Source organism: Talpa europaea, assembly GCF_964194135.1.
Source record: "Talpa europaea genome assembly, chromosome: 8".
NCBI lineage: Eukaryota > Metazoa > Chordata > Mammalia > Eulipotyphla > Talpidae > Talpa > Talpa europaea.
In genome coordinates this window covers 100,178,769-100,195,760 of record NC_140075.1, presented here as the reverse complement: position 1 = coordinate 100,195,760, position 16,992 = coordinate 100,178,769, and the positions used below count along the sequence as shown (strand labels likewise).

At 44.9% G+C, this 16,992-nt stretch overlaps 1 protein-coding gene across 4 annotated transcripts in view; it reads right to left on the bottom strand.

Annotated features, from left to right (window-relative positions):
- The window catches only part of TTC7B (tetratricopeptide repeat domain 7B), a gene marked incomplete at both ends in the record, with an annotated part of 220,263 nt that overhangs the window by 147,375 nt on the left and 55,896 nt on the right, over positions 1-16,992 (bottom strand). For 3 of the 4 annotated variants that reach the window (XM_084240962.1, XM_084240963.1, XM_084240965.1), the window contains one exon: positions 9,150-9,271. In XM_084240962.1, coding sequence (XP_084097088.1) covers positions 9,150-9,271 — 122 coding nt within the window. Of the gene's footprint in view, positions 1-8,475; positions 8,500-9,149; positions 9,272-16,992 lie in introns of all 4 variants that reach the window. The other variant, XM_084240964.1, reaches the window with a different exon arrangement.

The window sequence follows — 16,992 nt, the reverse complement described above, 5'->3', positions numbered from 1 at the left end:
CGCTATGAGGATATATCATTATATTGTGCATTTTCTCAATGGTGTGTAGACATATGCCAAATATTTTCAGACAACTACAAAGGCTAGCATTTATAAGAAAAGCTATGGTGCCTCTTATTTTCAGTAGAAGGTTCTAGTATTTCCTAAGAAAACTCATAAATTCTCTGAAGATACCACATCCATTTTCTGGGCTTTAGCTCAATCTTTCTCAGCAACCTTCTCTAAGAGCTGATGAGAAATACCTCTGCCAAGAAAGAATGGAGGGGGAAAAAAATGAAGATTTAAACCAACAGCAACAACAAAAGAGCAGGAAATATCCTTTTGAAAGAAGCTAGGGCTTGATCCCCACCCTGCCCTTGCAGTAAAACATTAACACATTTGACACCTAAACCATGGATGGGAAAATGGGGGGTTAATTAGGTGAGCTCTGGCCAAGAGCCAGATCGGGGGTACTCCCCCACTCTCCCTCCAACTACCCCGCTTTCTGGGCAGGTACATCAGGACTCTGGACACACACATCACTCAGGTACCAAGAAAGTCCCCACAGTCTGAGAGGCACGGGGAGGGTAAAATGTGGATTCCGTCTGCCTGGACCAGACAGGACCACACACATGCCATTTCAGTAGTCCGCCCTGGAGGGGCTGTCTCCAAGGCCACACTTGCACACTCTCACATTCTCCATGCCCAACTTCACCATGAGGACTCCACTCCAAAGAACAGCATTCTCTAAACCATGTGGGTCTGGGAGGCTCTGGGAGCCAAAGTTCTCCACAGCCATGTCTTGGAAGAAGTGATTCCCCTTTCCACTCTGGGGACTCTGGAACCCAATCCAGATGTGTACATACCAGGCCTAAGTAAGGAGGCCTCCAAGCCTCCAAATCCACCAGGTGGGGAGCTACTCAGAAATGAAAGAGCTGTCAGGCCTGCTTGAGCAGATTCTTATAATAAATCTCATTCTAGCACCACCATGTTGTAAATCCCTCCCCTCTCAGAGACAGGAGAATGAGAGAGCACCCTGTGATCGTCCCAGGAAAGGTTTTCTTTCTCACTGAGGGAAAGGAAATTATTTGATACTTGGCCTCCTCTACCACCTCTTAACAGAAGGACACCCAATACTGGAAGACACAGAGGTCACAGCACCCCTCCCGCTTTACCACAAGAAGCAGTAACAGGAGTAGATAAGTTGCCACACAGCTGGTCCTAGTTGTCTTGTTCATACTTATCCCCCCAGCTAGCACAGTGCTTGGCACATTTAGCTCTCAATAAACATGTGCAACATTAACTGCTTTCAAAGAAAATGCACAACTGGTAGGCATCTATAAGTCACAGCCATCTTGGTTGAAATGAGAAGTTCATTCACCCATCCATCCATCCATCCATCCATCCGTCCCTCCGTCTGTCCGTCCATCTGTCCCTACGTCCACCCGTCCGTCCGTCCGTCCATCCATCCATCTACCCATATACAATTACATACAGACACTGTTCAAGGTACACATCACTCCCCAAACAAAGCAGCTGAAATTCCAGCTCAAGTGGAACTTTATTCTGGTGATGGGAGAGAGAAAATAAATCAGATTTAAAAAATAATATGTTGGCAAAGCATTAAGAAATTCCTTTCCTCTTCTGCTTGAGAATATGACCTTAGGTTAACTTTCTAGTTCCATTTCCCTGGAAATCTAATAAAGATAAAATGTCAATTATGTTCCTAGGCAACATTGTTTATGATAAAAATGACCACTGATTGATAACTTGCATCTGGTCTGGAAGAAACTATAAATATCTGATGGGGACACTGTAGCTCTGGGCTTCCTTGAATGTAATGCTTTATAATTGAGCATATCTCTCAGGGGACCCTGAACACAGGCAGATCCCACACCCACTCAGGGTGAGACTCCTTCTTTTAGCTCCTGAGCTGTCACTTGAGGGGGAGGGGGCTAAGAGCTCCTAGGTGGCTGTATGGACTGTCAAGAGCACAATCACAGAGAAGAAAACCCTGACTCTGCCCTGATGGCTATATATGCTTCTGTTCTAGATCTTTCTAAATACCTGGGTGTCAAGGAAACTCTCCAGGGTCAGAATGTCCAGCTGATCCTAAGAAGACCCCCAGTGTATTTATTTTATCGTAGTGTATTTGATATCGGTTAAATGTTAAGGAGAAAAAGAAAATGGAGGGAAAAGGTGGTTGGTGGACAAGATGCCTCTGAGGATCCCTTTGGGTCGCAAGAACAAGCAGCCCTCCCACCTCACCTTGCTAGTTGGAGCGGATTCACCGACTCACCTGCAGGCTCCTGCTGGGTCACTTCTTTGGGAAAATCTCCCCTAATCATCAGTCCAGGTCCACTCACTTTCAGATGCACTCTCACAGAAGTGGGCACATTTCCTCCTGATGCTGCCTCTAGTCACACACCCACGACTGCACTGAAGAGCCTTCTCCCTGAGAGCTGGGCCCACATCTGCTGCTCTCCATTTCATTCAGCCACCTGAAGAGCGCCTGGCACAGAGGGGGCGCTGAGCACATGCAGGCAGAACAAGTGCATGTCACAGCACTTCATCTGGAACCAGACATGTGGGTGGCATCCCCTTCCACACTGAACGTGAGACACGCTCCTCCCATCCTGAGTGAGACCCTGAGTGTGACTCCAGGCTGGTCTGCCAATCTGCCCTTTGCATGGGTGATTCCCAGGGGATCAGTCTCCAGCTCTACCCAGAGATACTGGGAAAAAATATCCCAAACTAACTTTGATTTTTAGACACCATATTATATAATCATCTCTTTCTGGAAAAATGTGCAAGTGGAAAGGCTCATTTTTTTCATTGGCATTGTCTTCTTCCCTTTTCCTAAGGCTTAGCTCTCTTCCTGCTCGACTAGAAATCCACGGGGAACATTTGCTGTCTTGAACCTGGCTCCTAGCACATAAATATTTGATGGGTAAATAAATAAGTGAATGAATCAACACACAAATAAAGAATCTCCCTCTCTCCTGCTGCCCCCACTAAAACAAAAGCTCGATCCTAAACAAATCTACTGTGAAGCGCTGGAATAAACTCCTCCCCAGTTCATCTTTCGGGGTGTTCCAGTTCTAAGTGGGGCCGACACAGGCAGCACACAGCTGCGCAAAACCACGCCAGCCAGTTAGCTCACTAGGCCCCACCCACTGTACACACACCCTTGGGATGTCTGAAATGATCCCCCCTACCTCCCATTCTTTTGCTGAAGCCAAGGCCAGCCCAACCTGAGTGTGCCCGCCTGGCGACAGAACAGCTCCCGGGAGCCAGGAGGCTAAGGCTCATCAAGGGCTAGCACTTACAGAGCCCATCCAAAGCAATTACCTGCCTCCCCGTAAATCATTCCCCTGAATTCATCACTCAAAGTGGTCTTGGAGTTTCATAATTAAAATTGACAAAGATTCTTTGTTTCCATACTAAAGTCTTGATGGCATTAAGGGATGAGCCAGACATAGTCTATATTTCAACAAAGAAGACAGGGCTGACACTTCATTACATAAATAATTACAGACTGGCTTTTAAATGTCCTTATGTTCTAAGTGCGATGTATTCCTGCTCAGCACCGCAGTGTCAGGGGGAACGGTCATGTGAACAACACGGCCTGAGTGGTGAGAACACAGAGTGGGAGATAGGGTGTCAGAGGTCCCAGCTCTGCTACCAGCTGGTTGTGTGACCCCAAATAAATCAGACTGCCTTGGTCCCCAGCTAGACTGTAAACTCCTTAAAGGCAGTGATTGGGGCCACCTTTCACTTAGGACATGTTTGGCACTAGGAAGTAACCTATGAGGCTCTCAATGAATATTTACTGAATGATTATTGAAAATGGTGTCTCTGAATCTCAGATTTCTCATCTCTGAGGGGCAGTGACTGAAGCAAATGTGCTCAGCATGCCTGGGCTGCAGGTTTGCAGGCTCTGTCTGGAGGTTCGGTGCGAGAGTGCCCTTAAGCCTGACTGACACCGGTGATGTGCCTGAGCCCCAGGCAGTTCCCCCTCTCCACCACCACCAAGCCCTAGCCAGGCGCCCTGCTTCTCCTAGTCTGTCTACATCTGTTACTTCAGCCCACTTTTCCAAAATGTTCCTCCCCTTTCCAGATATCGTGGGGCATTTCCTGTCTCCTCAAGGCCACTCTCCTGCTTGTTTTTATAGCCACCTGGATGTCCCCTATTGACAAGTACCAAACTACCCCAAACTGCTTCTTTCAAGTCTTAATTCACCGTGAGATGCTAAGTTCTAGAGGGGCAGGGACTCTGTCCTCTCTCCACCATTTCGTCCCCAGTGGATGAGATAGGGTCTGACACCTGCTGGCTACGCAATTAATCCTCATTAATGAATGAATGAACAGGCCTGGAAACTTCAGTTAAAGTCATAGGTTCTTAGTTTATTCTATTATACAGCCATACTGTAACCTGTAAAATTCATGTTTTATCCTTCTTTTCTCCTGCTCTCTCCTACAGTGCGAGGCCCATTTCATTTTAATCTCTGGATATCTGGAAGAATGTCCCATGTTCATGCACAAAAAGTTGATAGATATCAAATGCTTACTAGGAATGTGTCTGAATTCTCTCAAGTAGACTGCATTTGACTCCTACAAAGTAGAGTATGGCTTAAAAAGCAAACACTTTTTAATGCAAGAGGGAAGAGGGCCTCAATGCTAGGCTAGACTGCAAGGCTAAGGCCAAATACTCCAGAGCCTGGGGAGAAGGCTTGGAGCAAGGCTGCCTGTCTTCTGCTGCTGTGGTGCCGGTTCTGAATCCAAAAGCCCAGGAAGCAACCCCTCTGCAGCTGCTGAAACCACCGGCTGCACCTCTTTTCCTGCCTTCTAATTCTAGGCTATATTGAGCTGGGCTGAATAGTTATGAAAATCAGCAACAAAGGGGAAATCTAGAAATGTACTGAAGCCAGTGCACAGTGGTGGTTAATGGTCTATAATGACAGAACTCCAAAAAGTCCTTCCATACCACTTTATTTCCTGGTGAGGCTGCAAGTACATTGGGGGAGTCCAAATGCCCAACTCTCTTCTGCCTAGGGTGACCCAAACAGAATGTCATGATGTACCACTGAGACACACTCCAGGAACAAGCACAGCCCACAGGCACATCTCCACTCAGTTGAGGGTCATTTGTCTTCTTGCTTCAGTTTCTCCCACCCTCCCTGAATGAAAAGCAACTCAGAGCCAGGGAAACTGGACACTACAATCCATTTTACTCACCCAGATCATCTGACATGGTTGACAAGAAGCAAAGTTATACTCCTCATAAAAGAATGTCCTTTGCTACCCTGTGTTTATAAGAGTGTTAAATATTCCAGAACAACACACAGTAAGTTGCTGGCATCCCAAACCCAAGATTCTCTGGCAATTCAGTTTGTAAGGACTCAAGTGGGGACTAACGTTTCTCTCCATATAAGGCTGAGGGGAGCCCAGGCCGAGGCCAGGCCAGGCTGAGAGGAGCCCAGGCTGAGTGGAGGCCAGGCCAAAGGGAGGCCAGGCCAAGGGAAGGCTAGGCTGAGGACAGGCCTGGCTGAAGGGAGCCAGGCCTGAGGCAAGGCCAGGCTGAAAGGAGGCTAGACTGAGGGGAGGCCAGGCTGCAGGGAGGCCAGGCTGGAGTTATTTCTTTGCCACCTGCTGTGCTACCCAATGTACACCCAGTGCTACAGCCTCACACCAGCCAACCCACCTCCTTTCTCTGAAATACCAACATGGACATCAGTTATTAGGTGTTACCCAAGATGACACACATCTTCAACAGAGCTCACTTCAACCACAGGTGATAAATAAATGTCCTTCCTTGAAAACTTTGTAGTGTGAGGAACAGTGGTCACATGTGTGATGCCTGCTTTGCAAACTTCCACTTCAACAGGAGTCTGACCTTCACCTGGCCCCACTTCCGGAAGGTGATCCAGCCAGACACATTTCCCATCTGCATCTCACCTGCCAGGCCCTGCCAGACTTGCCCTGCAAGTCTAAGGTAGTATTAGACTTATTTCACAGTAAAAGAAACTGAGATCCCCTCAAGAAAGGGTGGATCTAAATCCAGGTCCTCAGACTCCACCACTGCAGTGCCCTCACCCCGGTGCTGCCCTCACCCCAGTGCCTGCAGTGGGAGAGGCAATTCAAGAATCCCCAAGGCAACAGCCTGAGGTCATGACGCCTGCCTTCATCCTTCACCCTCCCCCGACTGCACAAGATTTCTTCCCCCTGCACAGGAGAGCTGCCGCCACCCAGGGGGTAAGAGAAACAGACTGAAGCAGATGTGGGTGCATGACAAGTCAGACCAGGCTCGGGGGCACTGGGCCAGGAGGAGAGGCTGTTACGGGCCTGGATGGTAGCCCAGTGTTCTCCCCACCAAGGAGGGCAGAGAGAAAAGGAGGGAGATGGAGGGGAAGCAGGGAAGTGGGAGTAAGGGTAACTAAGGGGGGGTGCAGAGAAGGCAGGTGGGGGGGAGGCAGGAACCAGGAGGAGTGGAAAGGGGGGCAGGAGAGGGGTGTTGAGGGGAGGAGATGGGCAGGGGAGGGAGGGAGACATGAGTGCAATGACTAGACAAACCAGCAGAAGTGTGGGACCATCCTGCAAGGTCTCTTCCTGGGGGTCAAGCGGACCCTCCCTCTCAGAGGTGGGGAGACAGATAAGGTCACACTCTGAGGGTCTGATCAAAACCCTCCACATGGAGAGGCAGCACTGCCTTCCCCCCACGCAGCCCCCCACAAGGGAGGTGCTCTAGGATGAAGTCTGCACCTGGAAGCCAGGTTCCTGGTAAAACTGGGGTGGCCTTGGGGCAGCTGTGAGGATGCAGGAGGACAAGGCACTAAGGGATTCGGGGGGCCCAGCAACTGAGGTCCAGTTCTTTCTGAAAGAGACCGATATTCACCAGTCTGGCCTCACTCTTGGAAAAGATGAGAGAATAGAAAAGAATAAAATTAATTACTGTAACTCATTCCTTGGGGATGAAAAGAAAAAAGCTAAGCATATTTAAGTCTTTTTCGAAAGAAAAAATGTGCTTTATCAATTTCCAGCTCTTACTGGCAAACTTATTAAAGTGCATTTTCCTACTCGTATAAATCCCTCAAACTCTGTCCACTCTGTCCTTTCAGAGATGTATTTTTTAAAGTGCAGAAATACAAAAAAGGAATGAGACAAGGAAGAAGCAGAGCCAAGGAAGAAGTCACCACAGGAAATAACCAGTGCTGTGGGATGACAGAAGTCCCTGTCAGGGCCCTGGGTGCAGCTCTCAGGCCCTGAGGGACCTGCTGGTGGGACTCAGGCAGCCCCAGCCCACTTGGCACATTCAAAACCTTGCACTGGTTTCTCTCTTTTCATCCAGGTTGTGGTCTCAAAACTGACCTCATCTCCTCCTACCCCAAAGCAATCTCTCCTCCCTGCTGCAGACCCCAGAGTGTGGAACACACGCTAGCAAGGAGCCTCCAGAGTGGCGGGCCCAGCGCCAGCACTGCTTTCCGAGTCCAAGGAAGAGACCAGGACAAGAAAAGAGGAGAAAAGGCTTCAAAGTTAAGCAGTTCCCCTGACTTTGGCTCTGTCAGTGGGAATCTCCTTGAACTTGAGTAAAATAAAAGGGGGAATGAGTCATAAGCAATTCCCGGCATGACATCCATCCTCTCTTGCAGAGAACTTCACATCATTATTTTTCAGCTGGATTCCGGCAGGCAGCTAGTGGTTCAGTGGACAAAGTCAGAGCCAACAGCCCTGTTTCTTCCTTCTGGACAGACAGGCTTCCAGAAGAGAGTAAGGTATCCAGGGCACTCTTATCAATCTCACACATGATGTTTTCAGCAGAGGGGACTGGCTGGGCACTCCTGAGCCACAGGGAGCTCCTTCCTGGCCTGAGACTGCCATGCGTCAGCACAACACATGTGCAGGGGTGAGAGGGAGGGGAGCAAGGGCTGGAGTCCTGGTGACAACCACCATTTGTTATGAAAAGGGAGAAGAAACAGGTCACCCAGAAAATATTCCACATCCCCTCCTTCTCCCACTATTCATAACAGCAAAGAAAATATAACACAATTATCAGCTCCAGGCACATGCGCCACTGCTCAGACGATCTCAGTCAGTGGCGATGAGATCACACTGGAGACCGTCTTCAGGTCCAAGCACCAAGCCATTCCAAACCTTGGGGTGTCCTGGGCCATGTGACTCTGAACCACTGGACTTTGGGGCAAAGCAGGGCTTCTCAATAGGATTTGGAAAATGAACATTTACTCTTAACTAGGGGGATGGACCTATGTGGCCTGGACCACAGGCAGATGATGAAATTCCACTTCTATGAGCTACACCCCAAGGTTTGAAGGTCCTAATAGTGAGGAAGGAGCAACTCCATTGCTCACTGATCCAAAGGCTGGGACGCGAGTCCCCTCTGCTGTTGAAAGCGCTAGAGGACTATTCCTAGAGGGAGGGACAGGCCGCTAGGGGCCCCCATGCACAGCTTAGTGGAGCCAAGAGGACCCAGATACCTACTGTTGCTCTCCATGCACATCTATCCTGCAGCACAATGTCAAAACAAGGGACAGCTGAAGAGATTTGGAACAGAATCATTGCATTTCTCATAAGAGCAACACAAAACAGGAAAAAAACGTCAAGAGCATTAGTGCTACCCCCTACATCCAGGTTCTTAAACTCTTTCAAAGGCAGCTCAAGTAGAAAATGTTCTGGTGTAGACTTACAGCCACACTCACTTTCATTAAAAAAAAAAATCTGAGTTTTGGCATCAATTCTCTGAACTGATCAGCCATTCTCGGGGGGGGGGGGGTGTGGTCCTGTGGGCCAGGGTTTCCATTTCAGTAACTTTCCCCACCAAGAAAGAAGGCCCAGTGGTGCCATTCCCTGGGAGGAAGGGCAGCTGAGAGCCTGCCCCTCCCTACCCCTTCCCCAGATCCACCCCAGCTGGTGCTGAGGCTCCATGCTTTCAACGCTGCCCCCAGGGTGCCCTCTGCCCTGCCTTCTCCCAGCTCCAGGGCTCAGGGGAAAGAGAGGGAGACAGTGGAGGAAAGACAAGAGTCTATGTTCATTCTTTAAAAAAAAAAAATAGCCCAGTTGTAGTTCGCGTGATCATCACTAAACTGGAGACAGCATTATAAGGTTTTCTATTTTCCTTCTTTAGGAACTTGATTTAAAAAATGAAGAAGGCTTACCCATTTTTGAAATAGAGGACATGGGCTCTCTGAAGTCCTGTTTCTAGGAAAAAACCTAGTTCTTGATCGTGGGGAGCAGGGCCAGGCTTAGGACTTCTGTTTTGAATATTAGTAAGTATTACCTAGAAGGGGAGAAAATCGGAAAACTAATCAGATCCACATCCAAGCCTACTTCCTTCAAACCCTATCTCTAAATGCACTGCATGACTTGAAAAATTGCCTTCCTTATGCAAACATCAGTGCGCCACCAGCACTGGGGAGAAGCACAGAGAAAATGACTTCTAGAGATGGGGAGCAGCCAAGCAGCCCAGGGTGTGCGTGGCCCTCCCTGCAACCAGGGCTGAGGAGTGCTGGCGCTGCCAAGTCACAGTGCCAAGAAGAGCATCAGGGGCGGAGCTTCTCTGCTGAATGCCAGGATGTTGACAGGCTGGGTGACACAGAAGCCGGTCCCAGTAACACACAGAAATAGGCATCATCCACCAACGGCTGAAGTCGCCGACAGGCAAGACTGTGGCTCCAGTCCCACAAGAGGTTGATGAGCTGCAAAAGAGCTGAGCAGAGTCGTGATTGGCACTGGTCCTGGAACTCTCCAGAGCAGGCCAGGCCGCCAGGCTTCCCAGCAGCCCATGGCCCAAGTAGCAGGCATCTACGCTCAAGGGGAGAGCTGAGAGAAACAACGTAAGCTCCCTCTCCCCAAACTTGACCTCTTGTCAACAGATAAGGAGGTTAACATAGGTTAACATTTCTAGTCCTGCAAGAAAGACTGCCAACTAATCAGGACCAAGACTTGCAAGTTGAATGGGTTATGGTGAAGTCCAAACACATATATCTACTAGGACAGAGGCTACTCTCCTTAAACCCACAAACAGAAGCTACCTGTGGTCCATTTGAAAACCATCAAGTGCGCTCCAAACACACTGTCCACATTTGCTCTTCAAAGACCCAGCCATTAACCAGACCCCTAATCTTCCAGAGGCCTTGGAACTATTCTCCACGTGGACTTGAAGCAACTGCTGGTTCTCTAACTTGCGAGTTTGGGGGAAAAGAAAAGTAGAAGGCACACATTGAACCAGCTATGGAATGAAACCCAGGTGTGCAAACCTTGCCTTCAAACTATACGTGAGCATCTTATCAGGACTGGCGGCTCTTTCCCCACTCGGCATGTCACCCTGCAGTAAGAGGTGCTCCTCCAAGCTCTGGGGACCATCATTTCTGGGGGCTTCCTGCATGCCTCCCTAAGTACTGGAGATGCAGAGGGCGGTCCTGGGCATTTGTCTTTTCTCTCTTAAGTCTTTATTAAGGTGCTCTCATCCATGCCTGTTCAAAAATCAGTTGTATGCTGCCAACTCCCGTGTTTATCATCTCTAGTCCAGACGTTCCCTCTGAGTTCCAGACTCATACATTCGGCTTCCTTGACATCTCCAATTGGAGTTCCAACACTGAAACTTTTAAAATTTAACCTTCATTTGCTTCTGAGGACAGTTTTTAATTTAAAAAAAAAAAAGCCATGATTAAACGAAAACAAAAACAATTCAGAGCAGTACATAAAAGAAAATTAAAGATTGTCTCAAAATCCCACCACACTAAGTAACCAGTTATTGAACAATCCAGATAGTGCTCGCTCTCGCACTCTCTCTCTCTCTCTCTCTCTCACACACACACACACACACACACACACACACACACACGTATGTATCAGGGGAGAGGTAAAAAGTATTTGACAAAAACTGATTGTAGGGCCTCCCGGTAGCACAGCGGTTGAGCGCTGGGTTGCGAAGCTTCCAGCAGCCTCTGCAGCACCGGTTCGATCCCTGGCCACCAGGTGAGGGTCCCACATGGCGCGCAGACCTCCCCTGCAGCCCGCTGCTCCCCTCAGCAGTGTACTTCATCAGTCTGCCTGCTCTGCTCTGCCCTCTGACTCTGGTGAATTCTCTCACCCTCCCACGCTTCTGACTGTACCCAGTGCTTGTATAAATAAACAAATAAATCTTTAAAAAAAAAACTGATTGTATTATATTATCTACTTTTAAATGCAAGTCATTATATTTAATTTTAATTAAATTTAACAGGAAAAATTAAAGTGTAACCAAAGTCACACCCAGATTCAGAAAAAAATTTTTTTTACATGTAGTTCATAAAAGGTCTCTCTACAGTTAAAATACATATATTACATGTTCATATGTGTTACATATATGTATACATATACAGAGATAGACAGAAGGTGAGAGACAGGGATGGAGAGAGAGAGAAAATATGTAATTCTTTCATCTACTTAGTTCAACTCTGCACCACATCTGTGGAGCCAGGCATGAGTGAACATATTCATACTACCTTCCCCTTTGTTTTCTCAGCCTTCTGCTCTTGTTATATTACTATTTTTACATTGTCAAGTTTCCTAACAATTATGTTCTTGCCCATAATTGTTTTTGCATTGGTTCTATATTGAAATGCATTTACTGTTTCTTGAATTTTTAATTTTTGTATCAATTCCTGGTTGGTGAATAGTAACAAAGGGCTCTGGATACCAGGGGCCCTGAATTCTCGAATGTCTAGCCTTGCCTCCATCCCTCTAAACCTGACCCAGCCTGACATTTCATACTCTGTCCCCCTCCGACTGAAGATACTCCAATATCTTCTGACAATAAAAGTTGCTGTGGAGAACTCAGAAGACAGCCTACTGTTCTTCCAGCAGAAAATCTATAAAGAGCAGTCCTTTTTTCCCTGAGGTCTAGAAAATCTACTAGGAAATGTCTTGCCATTCAACCTGTATAGCCATTCAACCTTGTTCTTGGAACACGGCATAAACTCCCCACTTACAAGCTGGGAGCTGGGGTCTGCAGTAATGCACTGGAGTAGGGTCAAGTTGCCCGTCCAGGTTCAGAGCCCAGCTCTGCTATGGGCAAGTCACAGACCTCGGTATTCTCGTTGGTAAGAAGGAGATGATGATGGAACTTCTCTCCTAGCATATTTCTACAGAGTCAATGAGAGTAAGAATGGACAGATCATGTAGTACAGCACATAGGAAATGTCCAATGAAATTTTACTTGATTGAAGAGTTTCTCTTTGATTATATAATTCTGATCTTTTTAAGTATATATATATTTGCATTTTCTTTTTCAGGAATACTAATTATGTGCATGGTCTTGATTATATAGCTTTACAGTAAATTTAGAGACCAGGAAGTATGAGTCCTTCAGCTATGCTCTTTTTCAAGATTGTTTTGGCTCTTCTGGTCCCGTGCATTTCTGTGTTAATTTGTGAATCAGCTTGTCAATTTCTGCAAAAAAAGGCAACTGATAGTTGGAGAGGGATTCAGTTGAATTTGTGTATCAACTTGGGGTATACTACCATCTTAACAAATTGATTCTTTGCACCCATGAACATGGGATGTCTCCCCATTTACTTAGGTTTCTTTTCAATTCTTTCAACAGTGATTTATACTTTTTAGCCACTAAATTTAAGCCAAGGTTTGCTTCATTCAAGGTTTGTACTTTACAAAAAAAGATTTATTTATTCATTTTTTGCATAGAAGAACTGGGGTGTAGGTCAGAGGTGTGGGGGTGAGAGGATTCACCAGAGACAGAGTAGAGAGCAGAACAGGCAGATCTACTGAAATACACTGCTAAGGGGAATAGCAAGTGAGACCAAAGAGGACTGCTATGCCGTGTAGGTTAGCTTCTTGGCTGGGGATCAAACTCCGGCTGCCAAGTTGAGCCATAGGGTGAGAGTGCTGAGATTTAACCCCTATGCCACCAGGGAGGCCCCAAGGTTTGTCTTTTTTTTTTTTTTTTTTTTGGTGGGACCCTCGCTGTTGGCCGGGGACAAATCAGCGCTGCAGAGGCTGCGGGCAACCTCACAGCCCAGCGCTCAATCACTGTGCCACCAGGGGAGGCCCAGGTTTGTACTTTTTAAATTAATCTTTGTTGCTATTGTAAGTGTAATTGTTTTCTTAATTTCATTTTCAGATTGTCATTGCTATGTCGTGCAAATACAAGTGATTTTTGTATACTGATTTTGTATCCTAGAGTCTTGATGAAATCACTTATTAGTTATAATAGCGCTCTGGATGTGTGAATTCCTCAGAATTTTCTATCTACAGGATCAAGTGATCTACACACAGATACAGTTCCATTTCTCCCTTTTCAATCTGGCTGCCTTTATTTCTTTTTCTTGCATTGGCTACAATGTCTAGTAAAAGCTTTACCTTGCTTGTTGTTTGCAATTTTTACTTTTTGTTAGCTCAGCAATACTTAAATGGTTTTCTTGTAGGCAGTTAGATCTGCTTTTATGTCCAATCTGAAAATATCTGCCTTTTAATGGGGGTGTTTAGACCATTTATGTTTAATGTTAATTATTAACATAATTGGAACCATCTTGCTAGTTGATATTTATTGTCCCTTATGTTCTTTGTTCCTTTTTTCTCCCACATTATATTTTTTATTTTATTTTTTCATTGAGGATTTCATTTCATTTCTATTATGAACTGTTTGATTATCTCTTTGTTTTTTTTTAAAGATTTATTTATTTATGCATACAAGAGCTGACGTACAGGCCAGAGGTGTGTGGGGGCGGTGAGAGGACTCACCAGGGTCAGAGTGGGGAACAGAACAGGCAAATTGACTAAAGGACACTGCTAAGGGTAGCAGTGGGTGAGACAGGAGAGGTCTGCTGTGCCACGTGAGTTGCTCCCTGGCTGGCCAGGGATCGAACTCGTGCTGCAGAGCCTGTGGACAGCTTCATAGGTAGCATCTTAACCCCTTGCGCCATCAGAGAGGCCCCTCTTTGTTATTTTTTAATGGTTTCCCTAAGGTTTACCAAACAGCTCTTCAACTTATCACAGTTAATTTTCAAATAATATTACACAAATTCATATAGAGTATGAACACCTTGTAACAACATGCTTCCATTTCTTCCTCTATCCTTTTTGCTATTATTGTCACACATTTACTTTTATGTTAAAAATCCCATAATACATTGTTACTATTTTAGATTTAAGCATTTGATTGTCTTTTAAAGAAATTAAAATTTAAAAACTCATATTTACTTTCATTTCCATCATTTAGGATAACCTTCATTTTATGTGCATAAGTTGTGTTTTCTTTCAGCTAAAAAACTTCCTTAAAAAAATCTCTTTTCATGCAGGTTTATGGCAATGCATTATTTCAACTTTTGTTTGTTCTAAAACATACAAGTCTTTATTTTGCCTTCTTTTTTGAAAGATGCTTTAAAATTTTTCATCCAGTACTTCACAGGTGTCTCTCCAATGTCTTCTGGCTTGCATGACTGTTGATTAGCCTTCTGTTTCTTTTATCTTGATTCTTCTGTTTTTAAAAGTTTTTTTTTTTTTCTCTGACTGCCTGCTTGGGTTTTCAATAGTTTGGGTACTGTGTCTACCTGTGTATTTTTAATCTTGCTTCTGTTTCTTGACATTCTTTTCTTGGATCTGTGATATGCTGTATTTCAGTAACTTTGAAAAATTCTCAGCTATTTCCTCTTCAAATATTTCTTTCCTAACTTCTTTCACTTCTCCTTTTGGGAAACCAAATAATTGTTGCAAAAGAGATACATCCAGGGCTCTGGATGCCCTACCTTTTCCCTACATTTTTTTTTCCTTTTTGTGTTTCTGTCTGGATAATCAATATTTACCTATATTCAATAGAAAGATTTTTTCTTAGCTGTGTCCAGTCTTCTAATAAGTCATTGAAAAGGTTCTTCATCTCTTATACAAGTTATTTTTAGCATTTCAATTTCACTTTTTTATAGCTTCTCTCTCTTTACTAAAATTCCTATCTGTTCATGCATATTTGTTTCTTTCCCTTTACCATATTACTCATGGGTATTTGTAAGTTTCTATCCAATCATTCTAACACCTAAGTCATTTTTTCTGGGTTTGGGTCCCTGTATTGCTTTTTACAATAGTTTATTTATTTCCATGTGTGTGTGTATACATGTGAAGCTCATACTATTTGTTTTAATGGTATGTGCAAAATCAGATTAAGGTAAATAATGTTTACACCTTAAAATAGGTACTTTTTTTCTTTTTATCAGGCCAAAAGCCTGATAAAATCCATCTAGTTAGTAGTTGAGTTGAGCCTGGGTTGTGTTGCTTCTACAGTTACCTCTAATACATCACAGATTTCAAATTCCCCCCCAGCACTGGGCTGCTACCTTGTGCTCACTGTAGGATCTAGTATACCAAAGAGTTTTCCTTAGTGTTTCTATTCCACCCTCAGTTTTTGGCATACTCTGTTATGTTTACGCTACATAAGAGAGAAGGAGGTCTCTCTCTCTGCCCACTGGTATTCTGCTATTACTTGGTACTTGATGTAGTATTTGTTGCATCACTGGTGGGGAAAGGAGGGAAATTCTTAGTTCTTCTGTCCAGTCTCTTAGTCTTAGGGAGGGTCTATGTACCCTGACTTCAGGAAATGAATTCATCCTCAAGAGTTCCTTTCTGAATGTTCAACATCACTTGTAATCAGGGAAATGCAAATCAAAACTACCATGAGATACCATCTCACACCAGTGAGAATGGCACATATTAAAAAAACTAGCAACAACAAATGTTGGCGAGGGTGTGGAGAAAAAGGAACTCTTCTGCACTGTTGGTGGGAGTGCAAACTGGTCCAACCACTATGGAGAGCTGGGTGGAGATTTCTGGACCCACTGAACATATAGCTTCCATATGATCCAGCAATTCCACTCCTAGGTATTTACCCAAAGGACACAGAAACATCCATTGCAAAGAACACCTGCACCCCTATGTTTATAGCACCACTATTTACAATAGCTAAGCTTTGGAAACAGCCCAAATGCCCAAAAATAGATGACTGGATCAAGAAGATGTGGTACATATATACTATGGAATATTACTCAGCATTCAAAAAAGATAAACACATGCAATTTGCAGCAACATGGATGGCACTGGAAGGGATCATGCTCAGCGAAATAAGCCAGAAAGAAAAAGAAAAATACCGGATGGTCTCACTCATAGCAGGAATCTAGAAAACTTAAATAAGGGACCAGGAAAATGAATAACAATAAGAAAGTGAAAATCAAAATCAACAAAAAACTATGAACCAGAGACACTATTTGGGGGGTGGGGGGTGGTAGGGGAGGGATTGGGGTCAGAATGGGGGGTTGCAATTGTATAGGGAATATAAAAATAAAATTTATTATTATTAAAAAAAAAAAAAGAGTTCCTTTCTGGACATCTCTCTCCTACCTCCCAGAATGTCTCAGAATAAGAGCCACCCAATTTCCACCCCCAGGAAACTTCTGGGCATTATTACACCCCCAGTCTAGGTTTAGACTTCATTTGAGGAAATTATCATCCCACTTTAATAACTGATATTCACCCAGTTGCCCAAATCAGACACTGCAAAGTGAGCCATGACACGCTCTCACATATAGTCTATTACCCAGTCCCTCATAATTATTTCTCAAGGATGTCTGTACCTATCCATTTTCACTACCAATCCTACAGCTAAGCTACTACTGCTTTCTAGTAAATTTCTACAATAACCTCCTAACTGGAGTCTCCATGTCTTTTCCTGCTCCTTCACTTCTCTTCTAGTGTCTATGAGCAGCCTAAATAAATTTTTATAACACAGCCTGGACCACATTACTTGTATGTGCTTTCTCATATCTCAAGTATCAGTTGATTGTCACCTTCTCAGAAGGATAGTTCCTGACCACCTATTACAAAATGGGCCTACCCCTGTTATCCCTCACAGCACCCTAATTCTACTCCTTTGCTTCATTTATCATGCATTTTTCCACTCGATTACTCACTGTCTCCATTGTGCTGAAACTTCCATAAATCCAGGGGCCACATCTATTC